General features: G+C 45.4%; 2 protein-coding genes across 2 annotated transcripts; both read left to right on the top strand.

Annotated features, from left to right (window-relative positions):
* Positions 1-8,579: 8,579 nt before the first annotated feature.
* Positions 8,580-8,954, top strand: LOC137307269 (histone H2B 1/2-like). Its single transcript, XM_067976707.1, has one exon. It carries the CDS (start codon positions 8,580-8,582, stop codon positions 8,952-8,954), a length of 375 nt encoding a protein of 124 aa, XP_067832808.1.
* An 892-nt stretch (positions 8,955-9,846) lies between these two features.
* On the top strand, positions 9,847-10,236 carry LOC137307319 (histone H2A.J-like). Its single transcript, XM_067976791.1, has one exon. It carries the CDS (start codon positions 9,847-9,849, stop codon positions 10,234-10,236), a length of 390 nt encoding a protein of 129 aa, XP_067832892.1.
* The last annotated feature ends 7,051 nt before the right edge of the window (positions 10,237-17,287 follow it).

The raw sequence follows: 17,287 nt of genomic DNA, 5'->3' as shown, positions 1-17,287 counted from the left end.
TGTTTCGAGTCCACCTACCCGCGTTGGTTCCACATGGGAATCAAATAGAGAGGGCGGGAGGGGAGGAGACAGAATGATGGACAGGGCGGAGAGCGGCCTCTGATCTTCCAGCTCCACCTCCAGCTTTCTCCACTCGCCAATTTCAAACCGTTTATTGATAATAGAACCGAAACACAGCGGTCCGCACAAACCCTTACAGACTCGGGCTTCATATTCAAGGATTCCCAGGAACCCGGAGCTTTCAAATAAGCCCCGTTACAATTAACAGACAGTAATATTCCTGACTAAATACAGTCCCTTCGACAACAAGTTAAACCGTCGCCTTCATTTAAGTCCCACACCCGATTCTATCTCCCCACATATCCCCTCCCAGACGGGTTCAGCGTTTTACAAACACCTTCTTCCAGCTGATTTGGAGAATCTCATATGTTGGGGTTTGAGTTATGACGCGGAGTTTCTCCGCCAGTGTTACCGTCTCACAGAGACTCTCACCCTGAATCTGTGAAATGAAAATGACCATGAACTGGGAGTGGAGCCGAACACATCCCCAGTTACAGTGAGGCTCGGACACCCCATTCTCTCTGTATTATATCAGACAGTATTCCACCTTCATGTTCAGCACTTGAGAGAGACACACACTTTCAGTCTTACACTTCCGATCAGTGTGTTCATATCACCCTCAATAACTGTATCCAACCTTCAAATACAGCACCAGAGAGTGAGAGAGAAAGGGAGACAGATACGTTGAGAGAGCGAGCGGAGAGGCACAGTGCCACAGTATCAGTTCCAGACCGACCTGTAAAGTTGCGTTTTATCCAGAAAATCCCGTTGGAGAGACAGAAGATGCATTCTTATCTCTCATGGATATACCAGAGACGGACACACTATTAATCCCACACTCAAGGACAGTACAGAGAGTGACAAAAACAATGTGGGCCGAATTTAACCCTGTCTTGCCTGTTGTACTATCTTCGGTTTTGCAGATTAGGTCTGTTCGTTATTACTCTCAGTGACCGAGAGTTTCACTCTGATTATATTAATCTGGGACTGTTTCTGTCTGATATTAATCCTACACAGTCCCAGCAAATACACCGACTCCCGCTTTCCTCCCATGTTTCTCCAGGATTGGTTTGAGAAATCCTCCCTCCAGTTTCGGGTTCACGCGTTACTTTATCAGTAAAGGGACCAAGAATAAACAGAACCCATTGGCTCATTTCACAGCCGTCCACGTTATCTCTGATTGCCCCTTTACCATAAAAAGATACCGAGAGAAACAGCAGGGATGGAAACATCCAGTTGAATCGTGAGAGATTGTAAAGTCAGTCTGGATTCCAGCGTTCGGCACTGCTGGAATCGCATCTGTTTTCCATTCTGGTGCCTGTTCCTGCACTGCCTGTGGACCCCATTCCCTCTGACCTTTCCCCCACTTCCTTTGCTCAGACTCTGAAAAATTCCAACTGGGGAAAGTTTCCATCGATTTTGGGATTGCGAATTAAACCAGATATCTGCGCATGCGCGATTCAGCCCCGCCCCCAGCGGTGCTTGCTGGTGAGCAGAAGAGCGCATGCTCGCTCTCCTCTCCCAGCTCGGCCTGTGGGCGCCATTCCCTCAGTGAGCGGAAGAAGATGGTTTAAAACAGCCGGGAATGGAGAGATCACGGCCTCCGGGGGAAGGGAGCAAAGAGCAGCCTCGTGACAGCAGCTCATCGCTTCGGGACCGTGTCCGCAGTTCGGCTCAGAGATCGGCATTGAGTCCAGGGGAAGTTCTTGGGGGTGTCCGGGGGCTGTTTGTAAGAGGCGGAGTGCATCAGGATCTCGTCCCGGAACATGGAGTGAGCGGGGGAAGGGAGAGGTCATTCTCGGGCTGTGTGTGTCCAGGGTGTGTCCAGGGTGAGGGAGACAGAATGGGAAGAGCAGGTTGTTTGAAATCATTGCTGCTTTCTCTCCCCAAACCAGTGGTGAATTGTTCCTGGTTTAGTTCCAGTCTCACCCTGTTTATTGTTGTTGGACAGTGAACTGTGGAAACAGAGCCGGACAGTGAGGATATGGGGAGTGATACAAAGAGCATCTATTGCAGGCACCAGGTGACAAGTGTGAACACATTTTAAACAGCGGCTGTTATGTTTCGGTTGAACGGTTAGTTCCATGGTAGAGGGTATTAGAAACCTGACCTGTACAAAGGTCCCTGCCCCATCGGGTCGTGCCATTCAGAGATCAGTGCAGGGGTTGTGTTGTGTCTGGATGTCACCAAATTGTTGTCAACCAGCGCAACACACCTGGTGTGCAGAAGCTGAGTGCTGCAGTACTGCAGTGGAGTCAGACACTGACACTGTTTGTATGTTTGTATCGCTGGTTTTCATTTGTGGTTATTACAATGATTATTAATTGTAAACAATTTTACAACACCAAGTTATAGTCCAACAAATTTATTTTAAATTCAACAAGCTTTCGGAGGCTTCCTCCTTCGTCAGGTGAACGGTGTGGAAATGAAATTTTCGAATCCTTCGCATTTTAAAATCACAGAACAATGCCTGGTGATGACTGCCCATTGCCAAGGCAATCACAGTGAGCAGACAGAAAGGTGTCACCTAAAAAGGCCACCGAATATACAAACCCCCCAAAAAAAAGAGAGAGAGAGAGAGAAGGAACACAGTCAATGACCCGTTATATTAAAAAAAGATAACATTTGTTCGCTGGTGGGGTGACGTGTGGTGTGACATGAACCCAAGATCCCGGTTGAGGCCGTCCTCATGGGTGCGGAACTTGGCTATCAATTTCTGCTCAACGCCTCGGCCAACGTTGTCTACCTCATACGTTGCAGGAAAGGATGCCCCAGAGCATGGTACATTGGCGAGACCATGCAGACACTGCGACAACGGATGAACGGACACCGCGCAACAATCGCCAAACAGGAGGGTTCTCTCCCTGTCGGGGAACACTTCAGCAGTCATGGACATTCAGCCACCGACCTTCGGGTGAACATACTCCAAGGCGGCCTTCGAGACACACGACAACGCAAAATTGTTGAGCAGGAATTGACAGCCAAGTTCCGCAGCCATGAGGACGGCCTCAACCGGGATCTTGGGTTCATGTCACACTACACGTAACCCCACCAGCGAACAAATGTTATCTGTTTTTTAATATAACGGGTCATTGACTGTGTTCCTTCTCTCTCTCTCTCTTTTTTTGGGGGGGTTTGTATATTCGGTGGCCTTTTTAGGTGACACCTTTCTGTCTGCTCACTGTGATTGCCTTGGCAACGGGCAGTAATCACCAGGCATTGTTCTGTGATTTTAAAATGCGAAGGTTTCGAAAATTTCATTTCCACACCGTTCACCTGACGAAGGAGGAAGCCTCCGAAAGCTTGTGGAATTTAAAATAAATTTGTTGGACTATAACTTGGTGTTGTAAAATTGTTTACAATTGTCAACCCCAGTCCATCACCGGCATCTCCACATAATGATTATTAACGGAGAGATTCAATTGATCACTTTTGTATTTTCCACTTCACCTGTTCTTGAGTTACAAGAGATACTTTTTCTTCCGACAGTCAAATCCTTGAAGGACCCAGAATCAGTGTGATGTTTACTCAACCCGAGGCACAAGGAGCAGTCAGTGCAGCCAGCTCCTTCTCACACACAGTAAGTACATTATCACTCACAGAGCACAGAGACACAGACAGGTCATCAGTCCCACAATCTCAGACAGCAGAAATAGTCAGTCGCACACTGACCCCAATCCAACACTCAAACAGAGCAGGAGAGACAGACCTAATTTCCATTTCACAACGACTCAGTACTGCTGACCGGGAGATAAATAATTCCCAGTCCAAAATCACACCCAGTATCAGATTGAAAGGCACTGTGTCAATCTCACATTAGTTCAGCCTTAGCTACAAATTAAATACCAGATAGAACTGACACATGGTCCTGATTGATAGGTACAGAATGAATCAGAATAGTGTGCTCCAAGATTCAAATTAAATACCAGCCCACAACTCTCACACATTATGAGTTTAAAGATGCAGTATTCATGCCACTATTGTGCACTGAGATACAAATTAGATACCAGTTCAAATGTTACCCATTTTTGACTCACATATATGTCCAAAAACTTCATAGTGTCAGAATGAAATGTACAGTTTCAATTCATTCACTGCAGACTGAGGTACACATTAGATACCAGTCCAAAATTCTCATACAGTGTAAGACTGAAAGAGAGAGTATCAACCCCATTAGTGCAGACTGAGCAACACATCACATACCAGTCCTAAAATCTCAGTGTCAGGTTGAAAGATACAGTATCAATTCCAGAAGTGCAGATTGAGTTCCACATTATATACCAGTCCAAAATTAGCATAAAGTATCGTACTGGAAGATGCAGTATCAATCCCATTAGTGCAGACTGAGGTACTCATCAGTTACCTGTCCAAAAATCACATTGTGTCAAATGAAAGGCACAGTGTCAATTCCTTTATTGCAGACAGAGGTTCACAACAGATACCTGTCCAAAAATCTGGTACAGTATTATAGTGAAAGATATAGTGTCGATGTGATTAGTACAGAATGACCTGCACGTTACATACCAGTATAAAAATCTCGCACAGCATTAGACTGGAAGATACAGTATCAATCCCATTAGTGCAGACTGAGGTATACATTAGATACCAGTCCAAAAGCCACATTCAGTGTCAAATTGAAAGATACAGTATCAATTCCATTAGTGTAGACTGAACTACACCTTACAAACCAGTCTAAATATATTACACAGTATCAGACTGAAAGGTACAGTATGAATTCCATTAGTGCAGACTGAGCTACACATTATATATCGTCCAAAAATCTCATACATTATCATACTGAAACATACAGTATGAATCCTTTTAGTTTAGACTAAGCTAAACATAACAAAGCAGTCCAAAAATCCCTCACTGTGTCTGACTGAAAGTTAGAGTGTCAATTCCATTGGTACAGACAGAACCACACATCACATATCAGTCCAAAAATCACATACAGTGTCAGACTGAAACATACAGTATCAATTCCATTAGTACAGACTGAGCGACACCGAACACACCAATCCAAAAATCTCATTCAGTGTCAGACTGAAACGTACAGTATCAATTCCATTAGTACAGACTGAGCGACACCGAACACACCAATCAAAAAATCTCATACAGTGTCAGACTGAAACGTACAGTATCAATTCCATTAGTACAGACTGAGCGACACCGAACACACCAGTCAAAAAAATCTCATTCAGTGTCAGACTGAAAGATACAATATCAATTCCATTAGCCCAGACTGAGCTACACAATAAATACCAGTCCAATAATTTCACAGTAAAAGGTTGAAGTGAACATTATCTTCACAGAGATTAAGATACAATCATACAACAAAACTCACACATGTTGTTTGATTAAAACAAAATCCAAAAGCGTATCCATATTTACACATTAATGCCGGACAAAAGATTTGCATACATTAGTGAATTAAAGACACAGTTTCAAGCACCATACTGCAACCTGAAATAAGAATACAGAACGAATCCAGACTTGCACTTTGCCCAGAGACTGAGTGACAGAATGAATCCCACAGTGAGATAAAATACCAGAGATTGAGAGATACCGAATGAATCCCACACTCACAGACAGCACCAGAGATTGACAGATACCGAATGAATCCCACACTCACACACATTCCCTGAGATTGACAGAAACAGAATGAATCCCACACTCACAGATAGCACCAGAGATTGACAGATACAGAATGAATCCCACACTCACACACATTCCCTGAGATTGACAGTTACAGAATGAATCCCACACTCACACACATTCCCTGAGATTGACAGATACAGAATGAATCCCACACTCACAGATAGCACCAGAGATTGACAGATACAGAATGAATCCCACACACACACATTCCCAGAGATTGACAGAAACAGAATGAATCCCACACTCACAGATCGCACCAGAGATTGACAGACACAGAATGAATCCCACACTCACACACAGTATCAGAGACTGACAGATACAGAATGAATCCCACACTCACAGACTGTACTGGAGACTGACTGATACAGAATGAATATCACACTCACATACAGTATCAGAGACTGACAGACAGAGAATTAATCTCACACTCTCATACAATCTGACATCGACTGGCCATAAGTGAGAACTGTAACAGAGTGGAACAAATTCACATTATCTGTCGTTGTTATAGATTCAGGACAATGTGCAATGTGAGGAAATAGTTTCTCTCTGTAACTTCTGCTCTCGTATTTTTTCATATTTTTTCAGTGAAAAATTGGACAATTGATTCATAATAAAGTTTTTATTTTGCTCATTCGAAAGTTGCCCCATTGTATTTCACTCTGCATTGCACAATATTTCTGTCTGATTTCTCAGGACACGATTTATATTTATCCAAATAAACCAAACTGAAACACAAATAAAAACTGAGCGCAAATCTGGAAGTTTGAATGGCGACCGTCAAAAGTGAAAGGGATAAAATATAGAAAAAATTAAAACCGAACATGCTGGAAAGACTCAGCAGGTCCGGCAGCATCTGTGGAGAAGGGAAGCTCGGGTTAACGGTTCAGGACTATGACCCTTCTCTCGATCAGAAAGGTTAATCAGACATAATTTAAATACGAAACGGGAATCAGCAGACGGAAAACCTTCAGAAAATCAATTAATTTCACTGAATCCGAGCAATTGAGTCCCGTATCCACCATTCAGATCAAGGCAAGTAATAATACAAAGGAACAGAGTTAAATTCAACGTTATGGGGGAAATAAATGCATTTTAGAAGTATTTTTACATGAATTAGACCCGTTTGTGTTTTGGATACACTGTCCCTCTGAACATCATCAAATTCAGTTCCAGTCTCGGTGTTTCTGAATTCAGCGTGCTGGGATTCAAATCTGTTGGAATGAACTGCTTGGAAGGCAGCAAAACTCACCATTATAGCGCCTTATTTCACCAGGAGGGAGAAGTCGAGTGTTTCTGTGGAGTTTCGGACTGAATTGCTCCCTTTGGGTTTCTGGCACTTTAAACATAGACAATAAATAGTTCCCAAACATCAGTCCCTGAACAGACACAACAAGCTGGTGGAATTTCTCATTCATAGATATTAAATAAGAGGATGGCAAAAGCGAATAGGAAGAGGTTCGGAAGAAGTCACAAAAACAATTCGGGAAGCAAACAGAAACCAGGAAATCAAATTATCAAGGAATATAAAAGTAAATAGTAAATTATTCCACTGACCCAAAAATATCAAAAGGAAAATCAAAATATCTTGAGTGCCACTAAGGGATGCACAAGATAAACTCACAGATAACGTCAGCGAAATGGCAGAAATATTGAATTGTTACTTTGTCTCAGTATTTACCCGGGAGATAAACAGGGTGAATATATTAGAGGAAGAGGTCAATAAAGATATCATGGCATTTAAGTTAGAAAGGGTGGTTAAACTCCTGGTCCAGATAGATTGCATCTGTGCATATTCAATGAAGCAAGGGGAGAGATAGCAGAGGCACTGTTACATATATAGGAAAAAATCATCACAAAAAGGAATAGTGCCAGAGGACTGGATGACAGCTAATGTGATTCTTATATTTTAAATCAGGTGATAGAACAAGTCCAGGGAACTATGGACCAGTTAACTAAAGGTCGGTGGCAGGAATGATCATGGAATCTTTTACTCAATGATGCAATGGAAAAACATCTAGAAACCGAAAATATAATAAAACAGTTTGACAGAAGGTTTGACAGTTTAATTTACAGTTCAACATAACTTATTTGCTTTTCAATTCTATTCCTCTCGAAATAAACCACAGTGCTTTGTTTGCTTTTTATGGCCTTATCAACTTGTGTTGCTACATTGAATGATTTGTCCATCTGTACCCCGAAATCCCTTTGCTCTTTTACCCCATTTAGACTCTTATTTTCCAAGCAGTATGTGGCCTCCTTATTCCCCCTAGCAAAATGCACCACCTCACACCTTTCTATATGGAAATTCAATGTCCATTTACATCGCCTTTCGGCAAGCTTAATAATTCTTCTTGTATTTTGTCGCATTCTTCCTCAGTATCGGCAATACCCCCTAAATTAATTACAAGAATTTAACACAGCATTACAACTAATGTTTGATCTAACAAAATGTACATGCAGCTCGTATCCATTCCCAGTTTTTCTAAATCCCACTCGTGCAATATAATGTGAAGAATTCATTTCTGTTCTGTCCCTCTCTCATCTGCAAACTTCACTGTCCCGGGGTTTGGGGACATCTACTGGCCGGAAGCAGAACTGCAACAGTTCGGAACAAATTGCTGAAACCGGACAATGTGCAGTGTGAGCGTGTTTGTGATTGGTGGCAGTTATTAACTCAGATTGTCTGAAGAAACTAATCAGAGAGTTACAGTGAATAATTATTGTGACCTCACTCCGAATGACCCAATCACAATCATTGCCCTCCCCATCCCTCATTACCATAGGGCTGTGGGGCTGCCTATTTAATCCGAGCTCGGAGCGGATTTGGTTAATTTCTGAGTCTGAAATTGAGTTTGAAAATGCCTGAGGACAAGAAAGCAGCTCCCAAGAAGGGCGCCAAGAAAACCTTGAGTAAAGCACCAGCCAAAGGCGGCAAGAAGCGTAGAAAGTCGAGGAAGGAGAGTTACTCCATCTACATCTACAAAGTGATGAAGCAGGTTCACCCCGACACCGGCATCTCCTCCAAGGCCATGAGCATCATGAACTCCTTTGTGACCGATATTTTCGAGCGCATCGCAGGTGAGGCTTCCCGTCTGGCCCATTACAACAAGCGGGCGACTATCAGCTCCCGGGAGATCCAGACCGCCGTGCGCCTGCTGCTGCCTGGGGAACTGGCCAAGCACGCCGTGTCAGAAGGGACAAAGGCGGTGACCAAATACACCAGCTCCAAGTAAAACTCGACAATGAAGTGAAAAAAAAACAACGGCTCTTTTAAGAGCCACCCACAACCTCTCTGAAAGAGCTGCATTTCCTGTATATTTACTAAGGATCGTTTTATTGCAGCAATATTATGATTCCAATCGAAAAGTGACTCGAACTACCCCGTTCAAATCCCTGGCCCCAAAAATGAACACGAGTTTATCATCCGCTCCTTCCCATTTGTTTTGTTCTTAAAGCATTACTATTCTGGCCTCTCATCCCCTTTATGACCCCCTCAGCGATTCCGTTCTCAGTCTCAGTCTATTTTTGGATTGACCTGAAAATCCCCAGATTAACAGTAACCCCACCCCTTGCAGTAACAGCGGAATCGGGGCAGAATGAGAGCTCTGTCCTGGTCCCTCTTTTCACAGAAGCTCTCCCGGCTCTGAGAAGGGACCAATCTATTACGTTTCACTTTTCCAAACACTAAATTCAAATGTGTCCTTTCACGGAATGCTGTGAATGGGGCTTTCGTCCCGTCCGGTGCAGTTTGAAAGCGATGGTCGAATGAGCCATAATTTAAAGCAGATTTTAAAACAGAGCGAGCGATTAGTGACGGGAAGCGCTGAATAAGACAAGATACAAAGAACGGGTTTAAAATCTTGTGCTCAGGGCGACATTGATCGAAATCCGATCCTTCACTGCACTGAAATTGGCGGGCTTTTTGTAATTCATAAAATTCCTGGTCTGACCGTTGAGGCCGGTAAATCGCGCCCTCTTCTAATTTCCAGCTATCTGATTGGTTAATGAAATAGGCAAATGAGGTGTAATAAGGAACAACCAATCAGATGATCTTTCAGTCTCTCAGAAGGGAAAATACAGAAGTCATTCTTAATTCTTTGTGAAAGTGTTTGTGAGATTGTGGAAATGTCTGGAAGAGGAAAAACCGGCGGTAAAGCTCGGTCCAAAGCCAAGTCTCGCTCATCCCGGGCCGGACTGCAGTTCCCTGTGGGCCGTGTTCACAGGCACCTGCGAAAGGGGAACTACGCTGAACGTGTGGGTGCCGGAGCCCCGGTCTATCTGGCCGCTGTGCTCGAGTATCTGACGGCTGAAATTCTCGAGCTGGCCGGCAACGCGGCCCGGGACAACAAGAAGACCCGCATCATCCCCAGACACCTGCAACTCGCCATCCGCAACGACGAGGAGCTCAACAAGCTCCTGGGACGGGTGACCATCGCTCAGGGCGGGGTGCTGCCTAATATCCAGGCCGTGCTGCTGCAGAAGAAAACCAGCAATGTGAGCACCAAGAGCAAGTAAAGCGGCCAAGATTTAATCTGATATCCCAAAGGCTCTTTTCAGAGCCACCCACTGTATCTCTGAAAGGGCCCGTTACTGACTGAAGAGACAAAACGACGGATGAAGTCAGAGTTAGAGAGAGACAATCAGCGCGAGGGACAGGGAGGCACATGTGAAAAAGGCAGGGCAGGCAGAGAGAGAAGACAGGCTGCGACCTACGGACAGTGAGAGAGAGAGAGGCAAATCGAAAAAAAAGACAAGAGTAACAGATCGAAAAAGGTAGAGGCATGAACAGCGGCAGAGAGACATAAATTAAAGTAGAAGTGGATATAACGAGGTCGATAAACACACGGAAAATAAACAGACATCAGCGATATACACAGAGGACAAATACAATTAAAGACGGGCAAACATATAAAGTGACAAGAGGGTAGAGAGAGAAAGCATTAAACAACCAAACAAACTGTATCATCAGCCTGGAGTGTGAGAGTGCTGACCAGAAGAACAGCAGCAGGCGAAATAGGCAAATTCACGTTTGATTTAGGGGAACACTCATTTAGATTTATTTTTGACAGTTCTAAAGGTACTGCCTGGATGCTGCACAATAAAGTCACTCAGTTTGTGTACCTCACCCTGTCCATGACTTTTTGCGGGTCTTTCCTCAGCCGCTCGATGTAATGAAAAATCATCTGGCGACTTAACTTGGTTCCGTTGTGGAAACTGAGGGAAACAAGTGAAGTGCCCATTAATGGTGGGTTAAATTTGGAGGAACCTTTTGTTGATAAGCCACCGCCCCAGAGGTGTGGTTCTGTGTTAAAAAGGTTTTTTTTAAAAATTGGCAGAATTTGAGTGGAGAGGGACACAGATCAACGACGACTGCTTCAATCTCGCCTTACGCTTCCTGGCAGCATCACCTCACCTGGACTATTCATGACTGCTCGCTACCTCACGGTTTGATGCCTCGATGCAGGTTTAAAGATTGCCTGTGGATTGCCAGATGACCTGGCTACAAGAGAAAGCCACGCCACCCGACAACGCCATCCATCAAAATACCTGGAATATCCCGGCAAACTTGAGCCAACTATCAGTATATAACTGTCGTTATGGGGTTAGTCTAAGATAGACATTTGATTTCCAAACGGTTATGCGTTTTGGGAATTCAGAATGTGTTGTTTTATTGTTGTTCAAGCAATTCTAAATCGGACATCAACCCAAGATATTGTTTAAATTCTAATGTCAATTTTTCTAGCGTATTAATAATAAATGATTGTTTTCAGTTTAGAGCCATAGTTTGTGCCTGAAGTTTGTTCAGGAAATAGAGCAAATTAAGTTAATTGTAAAATTAAACATTGAGGAGATAAAAAAGGCGTTTCCCAAATAAAGTGTAAAATCTCTTTGCATCTTTTTGCCCCTCCATCTGTTCCATGTGTAACTTTCCCAGTGACCTGCTGTATTCTGTAATAAATGACAATAAACTCTTAACCCTTCTGCTGTGTCACTAAACTGGACAGGGTCCCGCATTACTGTTCTGCGCTGTTACTGTTACAAATACTGTTATGGTTTCAGATTACATAAACATATGAATAATTAATACATAAACCAAACCCCAAATCAGAACTACATTCAAATTGATTCCAATTTTACACTGATTTATTTTATAGAAGCTAGAATTGCTTCTTTACATAAAATGACAAATTTGACCTTTCCTCTGAACGTCTGGTCTCCCCGTTTCCGTAAGTATTACGTCGAAACAACCAAATATTAATCCATTTTTTGCAGAAATTCACGTTGTGGTGTTTAATTCCCTCACTGTACCGCTGTCCTTCTGTTGAACATCAATTAGTGCCATTCTCACTCAGTTTGTATCTTTAACTACAGTGCAACTGTGATTTAACAAGAATAGTAAATAGACCCACTCCATGTCTCTCACCATAACAAGCTCTGACTGGAATGCATGTTTCGTTGATGTGGAATATGAGACAATTTTGTATGGTTACAAACATCACACTTTAATAGAATAGTAACAGCTGAAACATAAGACATGTTGTCTCCAACCTTACCAGAATTTTTACACAAGCCTTTGATGATTCATTAAATTGCATTAAGCTGACGCCTTCCCCTGCGGAATCAAAGCGAAATAATCTAAACCATGTGTAACCTCTATTACACAGATTATAGTCTCATAATACATTAATACTAACTTTAGTATTCTTAACCTATTTGTCTTACTATATTATACACGATGCCACACAGATTTAAATAGAATTACAGAGATTTAAATATAAAATGAATTTCCCTACGGAGGAGAGCGAGGAAACATGGAGAGACGGTCTGATACTGGGGAACAAACATACATTTGAAGGTATAAATCGACAAAGGAAGAAGGAAAGAAAATAACATATATAGAGGGCCTGAACTTGGCCATGAACACTTCTGGAGAGAGATTGGGGATAACCTGCAGAGAGGACCTGAAACTGGTCACGGACACTTCAGGAGAGAGGCTGGGAATAACCTGCAGAGAGGGCCTGAAGCAGGCCATGAGCACTTCGGGAGAGAAACTGGGACTTACATTCGGAGAGGGCCTGAAGCTGGCCGCGGACACTTCAATAAAGGCACTGGGAATAACCTGCAGAGAGGGTCTGAAACTGGCCATGAACGAAAGACAGGGAATAACCTGCAGAGAAGGAATGAAATTAGGAATGATCAGAGATTAAGTAAAAATATCAGCTCCGGAGGAAAAGAGCAAATAAATTAGTAGAAGGATCTGATATTGGGAATCAGCAAAGATTTAATCTAAAAATGACTTCTAGAGAGACATGGGAAGACACGGAGATGGGGTCTGTAAGTGGGAATACAGATTTAAACAGCAAAATCACGATACAGGGAGTGAGGGAAAACATGAAGAAAGGGACAAATACTGGGAATAAACAAGGACTAATATAAAAAATCACCTCATGGAGCAGATGTGGAATAACAGGGTGAAGGAGACTGAACGTTGAGGTAAAAACAGAATTATGTATAAGTATCACCTCGGCAGGGAGAATATAAGAACATAAGAATTGCTGGACAAAAAATGAGCAAGGTCCATCCAGTTCGATACAATGATAATGGACTTGGTGATTAGTCACAGCAATCGATCTCCATCAATGGAGATTGTGACATATTGTGATCGTGTAAAACGGGTGAGAGTGAATCGAGATTTCCTTTTACATCTCAACAATCAATGGAAATAAATGGGGAGCGATGTGAAGCCGGTTGCGGATTCGCTATCACCTGTTTTACACAATCATACAAAGTCCAATATACCCCAATGAATCTACACCTGACCCAGACATGAGCTGTGAAAAACTTTGTGAACCTTAGGGTATCAATTGACCTTTGGCAGTAACGGAAAACGGGCGGTAACGAATTCGTAGCCCCTGTTACAATCCGTCCGATGTCCTGTTCCATTGAAATCAATTGTTGAGAAAATCGGAACAACAACAAAACGGGCCGCTGATCCACGATCGTTCATTTCACACTGTGACTCATTTTGCACTCTCGCTCATTTCACACCATGGCTCATTATGCACTATTGCTCATTTCACACTATGGTTCATTTTGCACTATTGCTCATTTCACACTATGGTTCATTTTGCACTATTGCTCATTTCACACTGTGGTTCATCTTGCACCATCGCTCATTTCACACTGGTGCTCATTTTCCACTGTCGCTCATTTTGCACGATCGCTCATTTTCCACAATCGCTCATTTTGCACGAATGTTGAAGACCAATTTCACCCCCAGTTTTTTTCAGGGAGCATTGAATTCTGTAATTATCGGGGGAAATAGTATGCGATGGGAGACCGTGCGATTGTGTGGACGGTCTGTCTGAGAACAGCTTGTGATGAAACAATTTCATTCAGCAAGTGCTGTTGATGTCAGGGCTGATTCCACGAATGGGCGCTCCCAGCGATGAGCGTCACTCTCAGGGAGAGCCGATTTATAAACCACAAGGTGGAAGCGCTTTATTTTCAAACCCACTAATTTAAACCGACTGGAGACAAAACAAACCCGCCTGTGGGCCCGAGATTTCCCCATCCCGCTACTCGACCAGTTGCCTCAGCCTTACTAAAGAAGCAGATTCTAAAAGTGTAAAGACTGAAACCCCTGGTGAAAGCAACTCAGAAACAATGGGGGTAAAATTCAACTTCGACCAGGACACGACACAGGCGGTAGTGGATCAGCCGCCTATTATACATCTCACTCAATACTCCTTTCCATTGAAGTCACGGGGTGCAAAACGGACGGCCGATGTGCTGCTGCCTGTAATTCCGCCCCGCCGAAGTTACATTTCTTCCTGATAATCCACAGGCTGTCGTCACCAGCCTCCGACCTGATCCGGGTCACTCAGCAGATTCACTCCAGATTGAACTCACTGATGATCTGTCAAGCAGCCCAAAGTATCACATCACTTTCCACATCTCGAATAGTCAAACACTTTGGGCTCGATTTTAGGGTCGGGTTACCTGTGGGTTTCCAGCGGGGGGGGCCCCGAAAATCCCGATCTCCGATCACGTGACCGGATTCGGACGAAATCCCGGCCACTTCCGGGTACCGCGCTGACGTGCGGGGCTACGCGCGAAAGCCCCGCTGGTGGGAATCCCGCAGGCAATTAAAGCCAGCGGGGTTCCACTTGAGAGTACTTACCTTGCTCGTTGTGGTCAGTTAATGAGCTGAAGCAGCTGTCAAAAGAGGAAGTGTGGGTTTTACGTTCAAGGCAGTCAGTTTCCCACACTGGGGGAAACAGGACCCTTCAAACCAGGCGTGTTGCAGCCAGCAGCCTGTGGCAGGTGCCAAGGTGCGCTCCACGGGGGAGAGCCCTCACCCACGCAGTAGGCCACCGCGTCACATAGGGCAACCCCTGCCCCCCACCACCCCCCGGCCAAGCCAGAGGACAGACCGACACGAAACCGCAGCCCCAGTCCGAGGACCCACACACCTACCCTGCACAACCCCTCAGACCAACACCTGCCAGTTGGGTGGTGTGTGGACACCCTCGGAGCACCAGCAGCCTCGCAGTCCACGCCGTCCGCCGCAGAGACGTGGATCCCCCCAACACGGTGTGGTTGCACGCCCACCTGCACAGCAGGAGGGAGGGCTACCGCAGAGAGAGACGCGTCGCAGAGGGCACTACCCTCGCCACAGGGTCCACAGACCGAGGCGCAGCTCCCCGGACCTCTCTGAGCAGCGGTGCACAGGGAGGTGCAGATTCGCTCGACATGTAGTCGTGGAGATCTGCAGCCTCTTTCATGCCAAGCTGCTCCTGGCTGGCCCCAGCACCAACTGCTTACCTGTCGCTGGCAAAGTCACCACTGTCCTCCACACCTTCTCCTCCGCATCCTTCCAGGGTGCAGCCGGCTACACCGCCGATGTCTCTCAGTCGTCTGCACGGACGAGCCCTGCAAATACACCTGCACCTACTCTGCAGTAACACGATGGGTGGCATCAGTGGTGGGTCCTCATAGTGATACCCAGGAGCGGGCATTATTGGACACAATGGACAGGATTCGCGGAGACATGGCAGTGGTGGTGTCAATATAATGTGTGCTGTTTGTGGCTCTGAAATTCAATATGGGTAACACCCATGACAAACCCTCAGACACCCTTGTGCACCCCCTTCATGCTGACGAGACGTTTGCCTTACCCTGCCAACTGCACATATGTGATGCATGCCCTGTGGCTGCAGCACAGGTGGTGGCAGGTTGAGTGAGGCTGGCCGTGAGGGTGATGCACGTGAGGGTGAGTATGGGATGGAGCCATGAGATTGTATGAGGATTGGGTCGCGTGTTAGTGGCAGGATGAGTACTGGCGAGGTGAGTAGGTGGAGGTAAGATGAGGATGGGGTGTGAGTGGGCATGAAGGGTGATGTGACAGAATAGTGTTGGCGGTGCCGAAGGAGATTTGGGGTGGGGGCAGTGTTGTGGCAGACGGAGTGTAGGGGAAAGACTTCGTGTTCTCACTGCGGCTGACCTACTGCGGTCATTGCAGCGCCTCCTGCACTGTATGCAGGTGGGCCATATGTTGGTGGCGCAGGTGACCCCCTCTGCCACCTCGAGCCAGGCCTTCTTGGTGGCAGAGGCAGGCCGCTTCCTCCCGCCCGCCGGGGGGAAGATCTGTGTCCTCCCCCTCCTCCTCACCCCATCTGATGATACCTGGGGTGAAGCATCATTAAACTGGGAGCAGCCTTCCCCCTGGGCTGCTCCATGCAGCAATTTGTCCCATTGGTTGCAGCATCTGTCAGTGGAGGACTGCCCCTTTAACTAGAGAGCCTCCAGCTGACAGATCGTACTGCGCATGCGCAGCCCGACCGACGCGCAGGCCAGCGCCGTGGACCCCGGAGGAGCAGGTAATTGGATCCTATTAGTGGATTGCCTGCTACGATCGCGTGGGCAACCCACTAATTTCGCCGTTCGCGTTTTCGACGCTCCCGGAGGACCACCCGCTGGGAACCCGCAGGCCTGCAAAATTCGAGCCCTTTGTCCCTGTAACAAAGCACTGTTTTTGTGAGGGCGCCTCGCTCAACTTGGGTATAAGGAATATAACGTTTAACTCTTTTCCCTGTTATCAATGCAGAGTAAACTGTCCTCCCTCCAGCCATTCCGTGTCAGGTCCAACACAGCAGCAGCAAAGGGACTTGGACTGATGGGATGTTGATGTTCTTGCAGGACCTGTTTCTGTTCTCATCCCCCTTGTCTCTGTAATGCCAACTGAGTTCGATCCAGAACCACACACTGAAATGACACAACCTCATTATCCGCGTCAACAGAAACAGTGAAATCTGCAACCACTCCTTGCAGGTCACTAGTGCTGGGAATGGGCTCTGTTGGGCTGAAGGTCAGCGTGAGACAGACTACATTTTCAATCAGATAAAATTTGGCACAGGTCCAAAAAAGGAGATATTCGGACAGGTGAACTAAAACTTAGTCAAAAAAGGTCGGTTTTAAGGAGTGTCATAAAGGAGGAGAGAGAGGCGGAGAGGTTTGAGTCGGGTATTCCAGAGATTTGGGCCGAGGCAGCTGAAGACAAGAC

The sequence above is a fragment of the Heptranchias perlo genome, chromosome X (genome assembly GCF_035084215.1).
Source record: "Heptranchias perlo isolate sHepPer1 chromosome X, sHepPer1.hap1, whole genome shotgun sequence".
Classification (NCBI taxonomy): domain Eukaryota; kingdom Metazoa; phylum Chordata; class Chondrichthyes; order Hexanchiformes; family Hexanchidae; genus Heptranchias; species Heptranchias perlo.
This window is presented reverse-complemented; position numbering and strand designations above follow the sequence as displayed.

Excerpts from the sequence above, each read along its gene's own strand:
- LOC137307319 (XM_067976791.1), top strand. The coding sequence starts at position 9,847 with ATGTCTGGAAGAGGAAAAACCGGCGGTAAAGCTCGGTCCAAAGCCAAG.
- LOC137307269 (XM_067976707.1), top strand. The coding sequence starts at position 8,580 with ATGCCTGAGGACAAGAAAGCAGCTCCCAAGAAGGGCGCCAAGAAAACC.